Source organism: Sitophilus oryzae, unplaced genomic scaffold (assembly GCF_002938485.1).
Source record: "Sitophilus oryzae breed Bouriz unplaced genomic scaffold, Soryzae_2.0 scaffold_882_pilon_pilon, whole genome shotgun sequence".
Classification (NCBI taxonomy): Eukaryota; Metazoa; Arthropoda; class Insecta; order Coleoptera; family Curculionidae; genus Sitophilus; species Sitophilus oryzae.
Window position 1 is genome coordinate 1,099,613 of NW_022147508.1, and position 18,464 is coordinate 1,118,076.

Sequence of the window (18,464 nt, forward strand, 5' to 3'; positions counted from 1 at the left end):
TACTAGAATACAATATTTCAAGGCAGATGACTGATCTATTCGATAATTTTTATTCGAATAGTTTTCAACGAATGTTTTCTTACTAACTATCGAATTATTCGAATGAATTGCAACTATCGAATGTTTCGATAGTATTCATTCGATAGTTCCCACTACTAATCCTTATTCTATATATCCTTGGGTCACCCTCGTAAATTGTCAACAGTGTCAAATGTCAACGTCAACTTGATGTCAACTTTAAATTTGAAAGTAAGTTTTGTCGTTATCGTTAATTGTTTTATGTGCCGTTGTTATACATTTTAAAATTCTTATTTTCTGGGATTTATCTTATTATTCAGTTTGTATTAGTTACATTATGGATCAAATCATATCTTTTGATAAAAGTCTCCAAAACCGTTTGGAAGAATATAATCAGGTATTTTCTGAATTAGGGCCTTTGCCTTATTCGAAGTTACAAGAAGAATGGGCATATTATTTAGAACTTACACTAGACCCAAACGGATGGCAAGCTTTATGGAAAATTCCTCGATTAAAATGCGAGGAACTTCATATTCCATTCCCCAGTGTTGTTTTGATTTATGTTTTGAATGTTATTTATAAAGATCTGGCTGCTCTAGTTAGGATTTTAGCAGTGCAAGATGATATACATTTGCCTGAGAAGCATTACGTGCCATTGAGCCAATTATGGCCTACTAGAGATCAAGACAAGAGTATTGCTTTAAATATGAATAGTACTGCAAATGCTTTAGACATGCTTAGATTTTTCTATATTCATCTTGTCATGCCCTGGGATGAAGACGATGATTCAATTGATTGGAAAGGAAGTCAGTTAATCAACAGGTATATTCAAATACTTATATGTTTCATTTTTTAATATACTTGTTTATAGATTAAGATTGCATTATGACCTTAAGAATGGTAAAATACCAAAAGCTACAGCAGAACATATTCATGCTCTATTAAATGAAGCTCGCAGATTAAATGGCAAAAGACATAATCTCAAATCTATTTGTCAGGATCTTGATAGTGATATAGAAATTAATGATGGTAGGTTACATGTTTTTGTGATTTGTAAGGTCTTTATTTAAATTATTTTTCAGGTTTTCCCAATAAACAAGTCGAATTACTTGTGGAAATTAATGTTAGATTAATAGAAATACAGAACGAAATGCATATTTTAGAAAATGACATGTTTCGAAATGTTATTATTAAGAGAGAAAATGCATTTATGAAAACGGTTGAAAAAACTAAAGATGACCCCTCGATTTGGCTAATATTTAAAGAAGGTGTGTAATGTAATATGTTTCAGAGTTACATGTTTTATTTTAAATAATGTTTTCTTTGCTTTAAGGTATAACAAAAGAATACATAAGATTTTTAGAGATTGTTGAAGGCTTGTATCCAAATAAATCAGTAACATTTGCGAAAGATTTTATGTCCAAATTAGAATCAGCGAATGTTAATGACATAATTTTGTTAAGTGAGTGTCAGCATAAAATTCATAGTAATGGTGCTATACTAGAAGACTTTACTATTAAGGGTGTAGGTAACAGAGATTCTGTACAGATATTGTCTTTGGCTGATGATGTTGCCTTAGACTGTGTTGGAGATTATTTACTTATTGAAAATGTTACAATTGACTGTAGAAAGAGTCAGTGTGCAATAGTAATTAGGAAAGGCTGTGTTACTTTGAGAAATTGTAAAGTTATTGGGAATGAAACATCATCAACATGTCAAGGAATTTTGATACTTGGTGGAGCCAAAGTTGACCTTACAAATTGTGAAATATCTGGCTTTTCAATGGGGATTGTCAGTAATACAGGGTCATCAATTAATATCAGTGACTGCATTATACACAACAGTGGTTTTGGTTTAAAACTCTATGATAATTGCCAGATTTTTCTGAAAAATACCCAAATTAAAAACTGCAAGGAGTATGGCATAGTTATTGAGACTGATCAAACTTACCCATCTGATTTAATTATTGGTGATTTTAATATATTAAAAATGTAAGTAGTAGTTAACAGTAACATTTGATGTAAGGAATGGTTTTATTTTATGTTATGATATTTTAGGATATCACATATCAATTATGAGTCTATTAAAGGAGATAACAATAATAAAGGTGATGTTAAAATCAGAAAGAATTCTCTTAGAGCTAAAGAGGACCTTTTTGATAATCCAGACTTGGATCCTACTATATTGGAGAGTTCTGATGATGAAATGGAAACTAATTTAAATGGAACAGTTTTTGAAGTCCCCAAAGTTGAAAGTAATTAGCAATTTAAACTATTTTACTTAATATGTTATATATTTTATTATAAATTCTTTATAATTTATTTCTAGTATGCAATACAAAGTATTTATTTTTTTTATGTTTAATTATAGGCAAACACTAATAATTTGTTAATCATAAGATTTTGTATATAATATGGACATACGCATATTATTAGTATTTGATGAATATCTAATTATATCTCTATTATATGGCATAAGTATAGCATACCATACTAATGTCACATAATATGTCACTATGGGTAATGTGAATTCTATTATAATTCATAGTATGTTAATTGAAAATGATTGTTGATTAGAATGATTGAAAATCACCTCTTTCCTCTTTATTCGATTTTATCCTATTTTTCTTTATCTGATCTTGGTTAAATTTGGTAGCGTTAATTTATATCAACACTACCTGATTTAATCAAAATTGCATGGATAAAAAATATTAACTGATTTATAAATAACATATTTTTGAATAGACATAACTGGGAAATTATGCTTTTCTAATTTTGGCATGCAGCTAAATACCGGGTGCGTCTCAAAAGTGACTCACCCCTATAACTTTTTTATTTTTTGAGATAAAAAATCGAGATTTGGTATGTTAGTATATTACATAAATTAGGATTGATTGGCATATTCAATTCTTTTTGGTCACTTTCTTTTTCACCGGAAATGACTACAACTTTTGATTTTTAAATGGCCCTCTGCAAAGCCCTTGGTATATTTCTACTTTATTCCATAGAAAATGACACTCTGACTAGAATGACATATCATATGTCAACTTTTGACATACCCGCTTGAAATTTTTTTTTATTATACGTTGTGTTAAAAACAGTAATTTTTAATCCTTGGAAAAATAGTTTTGATCGTCTAGTGTCTTTCGTGTCTTGTCCTGGCCAGTTAAAAGATGCCCAAATCATATTTTTAATCATATCTCAGTTTTTCAGATGGAACAAGGGTGACTCATTAGCATATTTGGAAAAGGCATTTTTTACGAATAATTTGATACCATACACATGGTATTTCGAGTCAAATTGTCGTTATGAACCGCATGTTACAATTTCAAATAAACCATATGCAAAAATGTCAAAAGTTGACATATGATATGTCATTCTATTCAGAGTGTCATTTTCTATCGAATAAAGCAAAAAATACCGAGGGTGTCATTTAAAAATCAAAAGTTGTAGTCATTTCCGGTGAAACAGGAAGTGACTGAAAACAATTGAATATGTCGATCAATCCTAATTTATGTCCTATACTAACATACCAAATCTTGGTTTTTTATCTGAAAAAATTAAAAAGTTATAGGGGTGAGCCACTATCGAGACGCACCCGGTATAGTACAGATATTATATTGTTTTATTATTAGTAAATATGATATTTTTTGTGGCGAGGCTGTACGTTTGACGGACGTTATAGAGGAGGCACAAAGAGTACTTTTTTTCTCCGAATAGAACATGCCATTTTTTTTTTCAAACGTCACAAATAATTTTTTAAACAATTTGTGAAATGTCGCAAATAATATGAGTAGTAATACCTTGTAAGTAATTAAATTACGTACTAATTTAAATTACTACAATATATTACTTTTTATATTATAGGCATAACCTAGGCGTTAAAATGACCTTTTTATATTGTCAATCGCGTCGCAAAAGTTAATACTCTTGTGACATTTGAAAAATAAAATAAAAAAGAATTCTGTACTAACGACTCGATTTTACATCCAACTCTAATAAATCGATCCAACAACGATCCGATTAACAAAACTTGGGTAATAAATAAAATAACTCAAATTTATTAAAAACCTAAAATTTATTTAAAACACAATAAGTAAAAACTAAAAAATCTACATCATTTAAAAATAGACTCTAGTTTTTCTATACATTTTTAAATTGCAAGATAGGAATAGAATTTGCAATTTAGAAAATGCACAAATGATATTGAAATAGATTATTTTCTTATTTGCACATACATGTTAAAACTTCATTATTGTTTTACATTTTTTACATTGCTTTAAAAAACTAATCAATATTAACATATTTGCTAAAATATATTATTTTTATTTCAAAAAGGCCCTGTATATGTATATTTTTATTTGGACTTTATCTAATACAATAAATAATTTACTTTTATAATATTTCATAAAATATAGCTTAAAGGTAATCCTTATGTCTTTATTGAAAATAATCACTTTGTGTGCTATGCTCTTTGACATAATTATTATACAGCCATCAATGTAAATACAATACAATGAGATTTTGAATTAGTCTAGAGAGCTTAAATCGATAAAAATAATGGTCATACTAAACAACTAAATAAATATAAATATCTTAGACGGTATATTTTATGTGACGAGTTGTATATCAGTCCATGCAAGGAAATATGACACATATTGATAGCAGCGCGTTTCGAGTTCATGTTAAAAATATCCAATATATGTATAGTACAATCAAAAAGTTTTTAACTCGGTTTGTAATCAACATTTTGGCAGGTAAAATATTCTAATGTAATTTTCCATAGAGTTGCTTAGATGTCAACAAACGCATCATAATTCTTTTTGATCGTCCTGTACTTATAAGTTAATATTACATTTTCATATATAATATGTTCAAATAAAGATAGTGACGCTAGTTCGTTTCAGTATTTTTTGTCCTATTTAGAGCCAGAAGTATATGTATAATATATAAATATAAAATTTAATATTCAGAAACGCTCTGTAGGTATTTAATTTTCCTTAAAACTATATACATCTTTCGAGCTGAAAAATAGAATTCGGCAGATCTTTAACACCAATAAATATTCTTATGGATAAATACTGAATTATTTCATTTTTTTTTTGCTAAATTATTGATATGATTGCTGTCTGAACATCGCCGATATTTCTTCCAGTGATTTGTTTTTCGTTTCTGGCACCTTTTTGTAAATGAACAGTGTGAATAAGGCTTGCAAAACAACGAATATTAAAAAGACATATGGTCCAAGGGCTTCCTGAAAAAAAAAGATCAATTATTATTGTAACATAAAGTTAAATAACAAAGTAGTATTTTTAAATAGTTTTTATTACATCAAAAAAGTTTTATACAGGGTTGTTCACCATATACGACACGAAGTATTGTAGCTAAACGATTAGATTTTTGCAAATTCTAGGTTTTGGGTTGTATTTTTTTAAAATTGAACAGCCTGTATATTATTATATTTTTAGTTTTTACGATTAAAATAAAGGTAAATTTGATTAAAGTTTATCAGACTTGAAATATTTTCAATTTTGTGAAATTACAGTAAAAATTTTAAAGCTTCATTTCTCCAAGGGTATCATAGTTTTTAACAGTAAATATTTACTGAACTCTATTTATTGATCAGTTATTGTGTTGCAATAATAATACTACCTCATACAGAATGTCAAAAATTTATTTTAAATAATTACTAGCTTAAACGGCAATAACTTGTTTAATTTAAATGGAACACCCTGTATATTTTATGAGAATCAGATGCACAATTTAATTGTCTTTTAAATTCTGTTTTGCCATTTTTTACCTGTCTTTTCAAGTTTTCGTAGAAAATGCATTTTTTTATAATTTAGACCTCATTTATCAATATACCTATGGAATATTGACATTTTGTATTATTTTCAAAGATGTTAGAAATTTTTAAAGAGTACGGATACTAATATTGTTCATATAGTCCGTTTATATCATTAATAAATAAAAAATGAACTGTTTAAATATTTGTCAAAGAGGACCAATTAATATGATTCCAGTATTCATTTTATTATATATATTTTTTTATATTTTTATATTCACTACATTAATTGACTGTTTGCGTTGATTAATAATAATTGCGCCAAATACTAAAAAACTGAATTTTGTCTGTATATTAGACAATGTGGTAAAAAGTAACACCTTAAACATTTTATTTCATTTTTTGACGAATGCTTATTTATAACAGAGACGTTCGTTCTTACAACTTATTATATTGATTTCTGATTATATTGAATGAAATCAATATAATTTATTATGTTGATTTCATTCTGATTCAAATCCATATTTAAAAAACTGTTTAAATAATTTTTGTTAAAGAGGGCCAATAAGTATGACTGTTTACGTTGATTAATAATAATTGCTCGAAATACTAAAAAACTGAATTTTGTATGTGTATTAGACAGTGTGGTAAAAAGTAACACCTTATAAATTTTATATCATTGTTTGACGAATGCTTATTTATAACAACAGAGACGTTCATTTTCATAACTTATTATTATATTGATTTCTGAGTCCACATCTATTTAGAATAATTATTACTTAAAACAATTAAGTATGTAATTAACTAATTTTTAGGCGAAAATAATGGTGGTATATAATACAATTTGATAGACAATTAAATTGTGCAACTGATTCGTGTAAAATATACAGCAAAAAAAATAATTGAATAAAAATAAATTTTTGGGTTTGGGAAATATTCCTTGCTGAAAACTAGATTTGCGTATTTTTCTCGGGCATTGCCCGAATTCGACTATTGAGCGTAATAACTATACTCTGTATAATTCTACTATATATATTACTGTATGAGGTAGTATTATTTTTAATATTGCGACACAATAGATCAATAAATAAACTTCAGTAAATATTTAGTGTTAAAAACTATGATACCCTTGGAGAAATGAAGCCTTAAAATTTTTTCTACAATTTCAAAATGTTTAAGTGTGATAAACCTTAATCAAATTTGCCTTTATTTTAATCGTAGAAAAAATACAGGATATTCCGTTTATAAAAAATTTGATATTGATAAATTGTAGCTCTAAGTCCTTCAACGAACCCAAAACTTATTTGTAAAACTCTAATCGTTTAGCGACAATACCCCGTGTCGTATGTGGTGAACTACCATGCGTTTGTCAAATTGTATTAAAAAATACAATTTTATTAGATTTTCATAATCAGATTCAATATAAATGGACAAATCAAATTTGAAACTGCCTTTTAAACACGTAAAATTAAGTTAGTTAAGATAATAAACATTTTCTCGGACTAGGCGTCGCGTCGTTTGAAATTAAATTTTAGGTCTACATACTACATTTTTATGATTGACATTTTGAGAAAAATGCATTCTTCATAAAAAAAATTTCTCCAAAAAAAAAGTCTTAAAAATCAAAAGGCGTTTCTATGGTAATATAAATTCGATTTCATTCTTTGATAGAGGGTTATTATTAATTTTGATTAACGTCATATTTTTTGCTGTTAAAGTATCACATTTTCCGATAACTATTATTATCTTTTTCGTAGCATGGAACCAAAGTCTATACCTATATATACATACAGGGTGGTCCGAACTGTATTCCGGAAACTTTAGCAGCATATTCTGCAGATAAAAATAAGTAAAAAAGTTCGTATATAAATGTATGTCCTAAAATGCTTAGTTTCGGAGATACAGGGTGTAGAAGTTTCATTTTTATTGCGATTTTTTCCAAATAATTTCTGAAGTAACGCCAATATTTGGATGGAAATTGGTGTCTGGGAGATTTTTGACATGAGAAATTTGATTTTGATATTTTTTTATTGTTTGATATTATACCCTGCTGGCAAGCGAAACCTTGGGTCGGCGTTTACGTGTATAGGAGTGAATCGTAAATCGCTATGGCAATCTACTAAGTCGGAGTGAGGAAAAATACGAAGTATTTATTCAGTACATCTTATTTTACTACGCGTGTTGACCGTACTCTTCGTATACACGAAAATCGGCACCCAAGACCAGAAATGCCAGCCCTAGTACCATGCAGCATCGTGGCCTAATTTCAGCTTATTTGAAACAATTGGAAAAATATTCTCTTCCTCTATATATATATATAATTCATGTAAATATAATTAATAGTAGTACTAAATAATATGAGTTTATATACAAAATTTTGAAGTTTTTACTGCATGCTTGATGCATGATGAGTCATATGCATGTCATATGACTCCTACTTGTAGAGGGCGCCACCTACATATTTTTTAACTGGTTTGAAGAGTAATAACTTTTCGTCCACACCTGTATAAAGCTACTGAGTAAAAAAATATACATTTACAACTATTTTTACATAAAAAAGATCTCTTGGTAAAAATCGCTACGAGTAGTTGTTCTCCAGATATTTGGAATCTAAATTATCAATACCTATCATCATTGACATACATTAAACATGTTGACTAAATAGTTATTAGACTGAAATTATAAATTTGAATTTTTTTGTGCCAAAAGTTCAACAGAAACTGTTTAATCATCATTTTTTTCGCAGAAAAATTTATGATTAATTTAAAAAAATAAAAATGTATTATTTCAATCAAATAACTATACTCAATGTGTGCTTATTTTTTGTCAATAATGACATGTATTGACTATTTTCATTCTAAATATCTTGAGAACGGTTGCTCGTAGCGACTTTAACCAGGAGACATTTTTTACGTAAAATGTCATGGAAATGTATATTTTTTCACTCAGTAGTTTTATACAGGTACGGACGAAAAGTTATTACTCTTTAAAACAGTTAAAACACATGTAAGTGGCCCCCTTAGAAACAGGAGTCATTTTAACATCAAAATCAAATTTCTTGTGTCACAAAACGCCCATACCACAGAATATCTAGCTACGCAACAGAAAAATACTCGAAATGAAAGAGCTAAAATTGCACAAATAAAATACTAGATGGCGCGACAATATCATAATCAGAATATAATTGGAAATTTTCAACTTTCGGTTTTGGATCGACGTAGATCGACGGCACGTCGACGGCCTTGAAGCTCGGCTAAAAATGCACAGTTGCCAGATTCAAACAGACTTTAATTGGCATCCCATTCTTTTTTTTGGTGTATAATAATTTCTTTCTATTCTTCGTTTCTTGTCAGATACACTTATATTAATTATTCGTTTGGCTTTTAAAATAGTTTTAATTTTATGTATATTATTAGAAAACATATGCTCTCAAACTACATTTTTAATATACACTACTTTATTATGTTAACTAAGAAAATAACTTTAACTACCTTTAAAATTAATAATATACAGGGCGATTGATAGTGATATTTATTAATGCTGAAACGTTAGTAATTAAATATACGTTTAATAACAATGGAAATGATTTATTAAAATGCAGTACAAAAAATGTTAATTGACTAAAAAATACTATATAATAACTTTTTTTTTTGTTTGCCACGTTATTTAAAAGAGTGACACAGGTACAATTAATAATATATTAGTTCGGCATAAAAGTTGCTGTCACGACATCGTACAATAAATTAAAATTCATAAAATAAATTAAAATTATTAATTAAACAAATCTTTATAAAGAAACACAAGTATATCAAATTTGGGCCCAATCGAACGCCAGGAAATGGTATCGTAATATGGTACTACATTATGGTAAGCCTTGATATGCTTCATGGTACCATAATATTGCAATGTCATCAAAAATACGCAAGTATAATCAAATATGAGCCAAATCGAACGTCACGAAGTGATATCGTAGTGGAACGTCAGGAAGTGGTATCGTAGTATATTAAGGTACCACTTTATATATGCATCATAGTAGATGCATCATAGTACCATTATATTACAATGTCACCGAAGATACTTACTATACCAAGTTAAGCCCAATCGAACGCCAGGAAATGGTATCGTATATGGTACTATTATGGTACCTCTTGATATGCTTCATGGTACCATAATATTGCAATGTCATCAAAAATATGTAAGTATATATCAAATATGAGCCCAAATGAACGTCAGGAAGTGGTATCATAATATGGTACTATAGAAGGTACCAATTTATATGCTCCATGGTGCCATCATATTACGATGTTACCGAAAATACGTAGTATACGAAGTTTAAGCTCAATCGAACGTCAGGAAATGGTATCGTAATATGGTACTACATTATGGTACCCCTTGATATGCTTCATGGTACCATAATATTGTAATGTCATCAAAAATACGCAAGTATAATCAAATATGAGCCCAATCGAACGTCAGGAAGTGGTATCGTAATATGGTACTATATTAAGGTACCACTTTATATATGCATCATACTACCATCATATTACAATGTCACCGAAGATACTTACTATACCAAGTATAAGTCGAATCGCACGCCAGGAAATGGTATCGTATATGGTACCTCTATCGTATATGGTACTTCTATGTACTATTATGGTACCTCTTGATATGCTTCATGGTACCATAATATTACAATGTCACTGAAGATACGTAATATACCAAGTTTAAGCCCAATCGAACGCCATGTATCGTAATATGGTACTATATTACGGTATCACTTGATATGCTTCATGGTAGCATAATATTGCAATGTCTTGAAAAATACGCAAGTATATATCAAATACCGTATGATACCGAAAAAAACGGCGTCCAGTTGGCTGGGAAAAGACGATCTATGACATTTCCCATATAAATTTACACATAAAATGACAGCGATTTTCATTTCATAGCCATCGCTAACGCCGTTTTTTCCCGATTATACGGTATGAACACAATCGAACGTCAGGAAGTGGTGTCATAATAGTAGAACAATACTTATTACATTGTCGCCGAATTACAATCAAAATTCAGGATTCAGTTAGAATCAAACGTCAGGAAGTGATTTTAATTCAGCTCGTAAGATTTAACTCCAACTAACATGGCAAGTTAAATACTTAAACGTTTGAAAAAAGAGCTCTTAATATGTTTAAATGATGTAGCAAATTTGAAGCTAGGCTTTATCAGGAAATATTACAATATAAATTACACAATGGCAACACTGCATAAAATTCTTTTAAATTTCGTTTGTAGAAAACTGTTTTCTTTTAAATTTATCGCCCTCTGTTATGTAGTAGTGAAACTACCACATCAAAATATCTGATTTGGAGACAGGCTTTTAAAGCCTGTCTCCTTTTGCTACCTACGCTTTTATACATGTAACGAGGCTTCTGTTGCGTAGCTAGATATTCTGTGCCCATACACAAAGTTTCATCCAAATATTCGAATTAAAAATGAAACTTCTATACCCTGTATCTCCGAAACTAAGCATTTTAAGACATACATTTACATGAACTTTTTTACTTATTTTTATCTGCTGGCGAAGTTTCCGGAATACAGTTCCTTTGTATATTATTGAACTAATGTTATTCAATTAATACTTCTGGATATCATGTCATCTAACCTCATTATTTACATGTTTAAATGATATCTTTTTTTAAATATTATAACTTAGTTTCAATAGTCGGGTACTTTCGATGAAAATTTCCAGAAGTTCTTTGCCAGTTCTATTCTGGTAAATATATTACGTTATTGTAACAGTTTTAAATAAATATCAATTTTATGATAAGATTTATTAAGTTTAGGTAGTAATAAATTTGATTTTACTTACTGCTAAAGGTAAGAACGCCAATCCGACTAAAAAGTTAGCGGTCCAATTAGTGCACACTGCTAGAGAGCTGGCTGTCGGCCTTGCTGATTGATTGAATAACTCAGAAACCAAGAACCACGGGATTGAGCCAGGTCCTGAGGCAAACATTATGACGTAGACCAATACCAAAATAACACAAATAATGCCCAAGGCCCTGGATTGATCCTGTAATTTGAAAGTAACAGTTTTTAACAGATATTGAATTAAGAGAAAAGAGATATACTTACGGCAAATAACATACAAATGGTCAATAGCAACGTGTCAACAGTCATACCAGCAAATCCAAGTAACAGGAGGGTTTTTCTGCCCGCTTTTTCTACTAATACCAGTGATACAATGGTCATAAAAACATTAATACCGCCCATGCCTAAAGTAGCATATGTGGAGTTATCGTCGTTCAGTCCAGCCATTTTGAAAATTTTTGAGGAGAAGAACATTACCTAGAAATAAATAATATAGAGTTTATTTAGGTTTGGTTTGGTTTTGAAAAGTCAGCCTGTTCAATAATATAGGAATGGTTTTAGTATTGTCATTGTCATTTAAATATGTAAAAAATATAGATACACGACGAAACTTTCTAAACTATTAACAGAAAATTTGTTCAGAATTCGATTTTATGCCTACAACAGTGATGCCAACCCGTGGGAAATTTCCGGATTTTTTGAAAATTTCGAGATCCACAGGGAAAAGGGAAATTTTATCCCAAAACGGGGGGCCATATACGTGGGAAATTCTAAAATTCGAAATTCTTGTATTATTCGTAAAAAAAAGTTATGGTATATGCATTTCTCAGCAAAGTGAGTTTTGATATATATTTACACACAATATTTTTTGGCGCGAAGAAAATTGAAAAATATATAATTCAAAATTTGTTTAGAAAATTTTTAAATTTTCTTTGTTATTCCAACAAAGATTTTATTGTGTTGACGATACTATATTAGATTTGAGAACTCATGGGAATTTTTAGAAAAAATAAAACGTGAAATTTTGTCTGTTGTGGGAAATTCTATTTCAGAAAGTTGGCAACACTGGTCTACAATATGTTCCCGGATTGTCTTTACAACAGGAAATATTTTTATTATTAATTTCAAATTTCCTTAGCGTTTTAGAGAAAAATATGAAAATATAGATGATTTTTAAGTGGTAGTCCCAATAGAAAGTCTCAAAAATCAAAACGTGTTTCTATGGTATTTTAAGGTTTTCGTTCTTTGATAGATGGTTATTATTGATTGTGACTAACGTCATATTTTTTGCTGCTTTAATATGTTCAACTAACAAAAAAAAAATATTTACTTCAATGCTATGAAAAAAGTGTGTAGATTGTGTGCTTTTTTAACATTTTAAAACAGCACAATATAATAGACGGTAATCAACATTAATAATAGCCGTCTATCAAAGAATCAGAGAATAGATACATTAAAGAAATGCTAACTTCATGTTAAAAAATGGAAACAGACGCCACCTGGTGTCGCCTGGCAGTACTAGCTAAATTGAGGGGAATTGGAGGGGCGGGCCTTAAAAAAGGGGAAATTTTTAAAAAAATATTTTTATAAGTATCACTGACTTACTGTTTAAAGTTAACAAACATATTTTTTATTACTTTAATATAATCCGGGGACATACGTATTGTAGACATAAAATCGAATTCTGAAAAACAAATTTCCTGTTAATACTTTAGAAAGTTTCGTCGTGTAACTAGATTTTTTACATATTTAAATGACAATGACAATAACAAAACCATTATTATATTATTGAACATGCTGACTTGTCCCGCGTAAACGTTTGTCGGGATTTTTTGACGTACATCGTATTTCGAGTTCGGTTTTACAAATTAAACTTACAGCATTGATTCCAGACAATTGTTGGGCTAACATAACCGTCAAAGAAATAATTAGTGGAATCCTAAGAGCATTATTCGTAATAAGTTCTCTCATAGTCACTCTAGGTACTAGCTTTATGGCGTCGTACTCCGCACGCATACCATCCATTTCTTCGTGCACAGCCAAGGTGCCTCGGAACCATGACAAGGCCTTTTGCGCATCCAAATCTCTGCCTTTAGATAACAACAAGTATTTTGGAGATTCCGGACAAAATGGTAATGTTACTATCTGAAATATTATTTAAAAGTACGTTAACATTACATTTCCAGAGATTATAAATTTAGTACTCACTTGAAATATAGCCGGAATAATAGTAATGGCTAAGAGAGTAGGCCAATTTTCGGGAGTACCGAGGATCGATCGGAGACTGACTATTTGGGCAATCAGGATGGAAATTGTTATGACTAATTGATAGACTGTACCCACGGCACCTCTAAGATTGACTGGAGATATCTCAGCTAGGTACATAGGAACTAAACCAGCATTTAAACCAGAATTGATACCTGTAGAAAAATAAAACATCCATGTATAATGGATTGACTAGTTTTTTGTAGGCTTCGTCACAAATTACCTATAACAGATGCGAAAGAAAGCGACTGCATCGGAAACCGCTCGGCAAACCCGACACGCCTATTGAGTGGTGTAAATTCACCAGTCGTTTAGTCCGGAAACCTATGCTGTGTCGTATTCGCTTGCTGGAATGACATAGTGCGTGGTTATATGTTTCTTTTTAAAAATGCGTGTAGGATTTTTGTTGAACTTTTGAACTGTTATTTCTAAGTTTTGGTAATTTGTATATCTTATTTAAAATGGGATGCAAATGTGTTTATTTATAAGGAAAAAAAATATATTTATAGTATAAAAAATTAATTTATTTAACAAAATTTAATTAAAAATGTGACAAAATAGTTACCTTTCTATTGGTTCTATCGGTCCTATTTATTTGTAAACTTTAATACATCAAATATTTTCAATCTAATAAATCATTTAATGATGTAAATAAGAGGAAATTTCTCACATAGGTGGTCAAATTTTATAGTTTTCATTATATCAAACAGCCTCTGAGAAATGTTTTCAACTCAAAATGCCTTTAATTATGTTTGACTACATCATTAAAAAGGGTCTTCAAATACATCAATGTGATATTTGTCTAAAATTTGCAAAAGAATCCGAATCTCTGGACAACTCGAAATTATTTACCCATTTAAAAGCCTTTGATCATGAAAGTGGAAAAATTTTTTCATTTTATTTACAGGCTGGAAAAATTATTTATATTAAATTTTCATGAGTTTTGCACTGAAGAAAACATTCAGAGGCTGTTTGATATAATGAAAACTATAGAATTTGACCACCCATGTGAGAAATTTCCTCTTATTTACATCATTAAATTATTTATTAGATTGAAAATATTTTATGCATTAAAGTTTACAAAAAATAAAGATTTATATAGTCGAAAAAAGTCCGATAGAACCAATAGAAATGTAACTATTTTGTCACATCTTTAATTAAATTTTGTTAAATAAATTAATTTTTTATACTATAAATATCTTTTTTTTTCCTAATCTCCTACGAGCTGATATAATATGACGAGCAATCTATTAAATTACTGTGAGATTATACAGAAAAGTCCACAGACTTCGAGACATAGGAAAATCAAGTCCATTTAGCGTGTGTCCAAATTTTGACAAGTTTTCAAAAATGACAGTTTTGTTTAGACTGACGTTTAATTTCACCTGACTTCTCGGTGAATGATTTCTTTTTATGGGGGTACATAAAATCTAAAATTTACGGCCATGAAGAAATTCAAAACTTGGAGCAGTTAAGGCAGAAAATATTTAATGCCTTTGACACTGTCACCCCTGATATGTTATCCAATGTGAGGAGGGGATTTTATGATCGTTTGGGTTATTGTTTAATGCAAGAGGGAGGCACTTTTGAACAATTTTTGTAATTTTTTAAATTTCATTATCCTGTTTTTTTACCGTTTATCTACCTACCTTGACGAACATGGGAAAACGAAGGTCCTTTTCAGGACCACAAATATTTTGATTGAGAAAATTGGTAACTTTTTTTTGGATTAAAAAACAAAAGTTGTTAATATAATACCAATTTAAAAGTATTTTAGTAGTTTTAATACACACTATGATATCAAATTTATTATTATTATAATGTACATTATTAATACTATTGTTCATTCGAAATGGCATTAAGGCCCAATTGCAACAATGATTTAAATGTTTCTTAAAGATAAGTAGAGCTTAGAATGAGCTGTATTTATACTTACTTTAATATTCATCTTAAATGAGGGAATTTGACTGATACAATTTTTGAATTAGAAGTTTTTTAATGATACTAACAATTTTAGTTCAATTTTTAATAAAATTTATTTAATTTTAATAGAAATCTAAGAGATTTGAAACCTCTTTTAGCGATTTATAACATTCTCAAATGAATTACAGGTGCCCTTATTTTCTATGAAAATCACACAGTTTTTTTCATAGTCGCTGCAGTTGCTATAGCTATAAAAAACTAATTTTTAAGGTCTGAAAATTGCGATACACGCTAAATGGACTTGATTTTTCGTATGTCTCGAAGTCTGTGGACCTTTTTGTATGCCTCGATAACATATTGGTGCAGATTATTTTCACCCAAACTATACATTGATGCGGATTGTCTATGAACTCTTTCTGAAGGTCACAGAAACCTGAACGCGTAATTGGGTGTTCTTTCGCATCTGTTATAGGTAATTTGTGGCTTCGTATAAACTTATTGAAAAAATTGCCTCACAAGTTATAGCACCAAATGCTTTGTATTAAAAATATAGGCGTTTCAAAACAAGATTGATCATTTTTACTAAGATCGCGACATCTCTTTGCGAGGTCCTTTTCATTTTCCAGTTGGTAGCAAAAGTTTAAAATAAACGAGGTTTTTATAACATGGTTTATACAACAGTGATACTGTATGATCCAAAAAAACGGCGTCTTGTTGGCTAGGAAATGATGATCAATGACATTTCCCATTATAAGTTTACATATAAAATGACAGCGTTCTTCATTTCATAGTTATCGCTGACGCCGTTTTTTCTTGATCATATTGAATCAAAACCCGTAATATGCAGTATACTGCAACAAAACCCGCCTTATCCGAATTATTTTTGTATTTTTTCTATTTAAAAATTAAACATTTATTTTTATTTCTAGAAAAACGAGATGATTCCACTCAATGGATACGTTTTTTGTAAATGAATGCTTCAAACATTTGCTAAAACAGTTTTTGCTTATTATCTCGAAACAACGTTTGTGGGATAAGACAGGTTTTGCAACTTGACGCCTCAAATATTATTAATAAAATCGAGACCACCATATTACTTCTTTTTATTTATTATGGCGCGTTCTCACGACTCGTGTACTTGGCAAGTATTTTTTATTGGCCTTCAGGGTCTGGCGGGAGTTCGGCGTAGTTCTTATAATAAATAACTTAGAAATTCTATATAGATGCCCGACGCACCGTGTATACCCTGTATACCAATAACAAATATTTTTCAAGTACACGAGTGGTGAGAATGCGCCTTTAGCCGATAAAAATTAAAAAGGAACTTTATACACTCAGAAGCAAAAAAAACGCAACCGAAATTTTTTTTCTCAAATTTAAAACGTTATATTTTTTTATTTTTTAGCCTTATTTCCTTGATTTTTTTAGCAAACTCTATATAAATATATCAAGCTTTATTCGTAAACTCAGTTTATTATAAATTTTAGTATTTGACTTATTATACAGGGTTAATCGAAAGGTTGTTTTTTAACCAATCTTTAAAACACCCTGTGCAATAATTTCGTGAGGAAATTTTCTTAAAACGTTATTTTTCAGTCAGAACGATGTCTCCTGAATATTTAATTTTTTGACTCATTGCAACACATGCCTTGGTTAATTTTTAAAAGCAAAATGAACTTGCCACAAACATTTTGCAATTTTTTCAAATATCGTTTCTTTTTGATGTTATTCTTTATAATGCGAGGTAGCTTTAGTGATTATTGTTGTGTACGATAATTGAATATAGTTCTTAGTGTCAAAGACTGTGCAAAAGTCATTGATCTTGTTGGTCACAATTATGAATATTCGCTTGGTCCTTGGAGAGGAAATGGGAAAACATATCACAATATATTTGCACCCTCGTTCGAACAGTTATAGCAGCCGAGGGAGGCAATACAAAGTATTAGAGTATTTTTTACTTAAGTTTTTTGTTTGTTTCTACATTTAGATATTAAAGTTATTTTTTTAATATTCTCTAGTTCTGTTAGTGTTACTAATATTTATTAAAACCAAGCCTGTATCGTTACTTTTTATTCTTTTTGACGTTTTTTAAATTTTAATATTTTGAGTTCTAATCAGTGTTCATATGACATTACGACAATAGTCACCAGAAATACCTTTCCGCCATCTTTGTACCGCAGTATCTCCCTAATGGTTGACTTTTGACCCAACGTTTATGAAGCAAACTACCCTTTATTTTGAACAAGGAATCACCCCCTGAAGTTTTTCGCATTTGTTTTGAAACACCCTGTATATTGACATGAGATAAAAAACAAAATGCTCAGGCTCAGGAGAAATGGGTCTGATCGAAAAATAATGTTTTAGGAAAAGTTACACATGAAATTATTGCACAGGGTGTTTTAAAGGTAAGGTAAAAAACAATCCTTCAATTAATCCTGTATAATAAGCTAAATACTAGAGTTTATAAAAAACCGAGTTTATGAATTAAAGTTGATAGATTTATATACAGTTTGTTAAAAAAAATCATGAAAATAGTGCTAAAAGTAAAAAAATAGAAGACTTTACTTGACGAAAAAATTCTCCGTTGCGTTTTTTTTTGCATCTGA

The 18,464-nt window shown here is 29.7% G+C and overlaps 2 protein-coding genes across 5 annotated transcripts in view; one reads left to right on the top strand and one right to left on the bottom strand.

Moving 5' to 3' along the window:
• The first annotated feature begins 200 nt into the window (after nt 1-200).
• LOC115890558 (protein nessun dorma) lies at nt 201-2,830 on the top strand. The gene is made up of 5 exons (XM_030910827.1): nt 201-840; nt 890-1,047; nt 1,101-1,286; nt 1,352-2,009; nt 2,076-2,830. Exons 1-5 carry the CDS (start codon nt 356-358, stop codon nt 2,278-2,280), a joined length of 1,692 nt encoding a protein of 563 aa, XP_030766687.1. The 5' UTR covers nt 201-355; the 3' UTR covers nt 2,281-2,830.
• Nucleotides 2,831-5,111: 2,281 nt separating this feature from the next.
• LOC115890533 (solute carrier family 2, facilitated glucose transporter member 3-like) overlaps nt 5,112-18,464 on the bottom strand; it is a 132,889-nt gene continuing 119,536 nt past the window's right edge. For all 4 annotated transcript variants that reach the window (XM_030910783.1, XM_030910785.1, XM_030910786.1 and 1 more), the window contains 5 exons: nt 13,879-14,090; nt 13,549-13,815; nt 11,935-12,147; nt 11,669-11,872; nt 5,112-5,271 (listed from right to left, as the gene is read on the bottom strand). In XM_030910783.1, the coding sequence (XP_030766643.1) occupies nt 5,128-5,271; nt 11,669-11,872; nt 11,935-12,147; nt 13,549-13,815; nt 13,879-14,090 (1,040 nt within the window). In that variant the 3' untranslated portion in view covers nt 5,112-5,127. The remainder of the gene's footprint in view (nt 5,272-11,668; nt 11,873-11,934; nt 12,148-13,548; nt 13,816-13,878; nt 14,091-18,464) is intronic.

Bases quoted from the DNA above. Each gene is read 5' to 3' on its own strand.
- LOC115890558 (XM_030910827.1), top strand. From the start codon at position 356: ATGGATCAAATCATATCTTTTGATAAAAGTCTCCAAAACCGTTTGGAA. The intron at 841-889 runs GTATATTCAAAT...ACTTGTTTATAG, and splicing joins GGAAGTCAGTTAATCAACAG to ATTAAGATTGCATTATGACC. The intron at 1,287-1,351 runs GTGTGTAATGTA...CTTTGCTTTAAG, and splicing joins TTGGCTAATATTTAAAGAAG to GTATAACAAAAGAATACATA.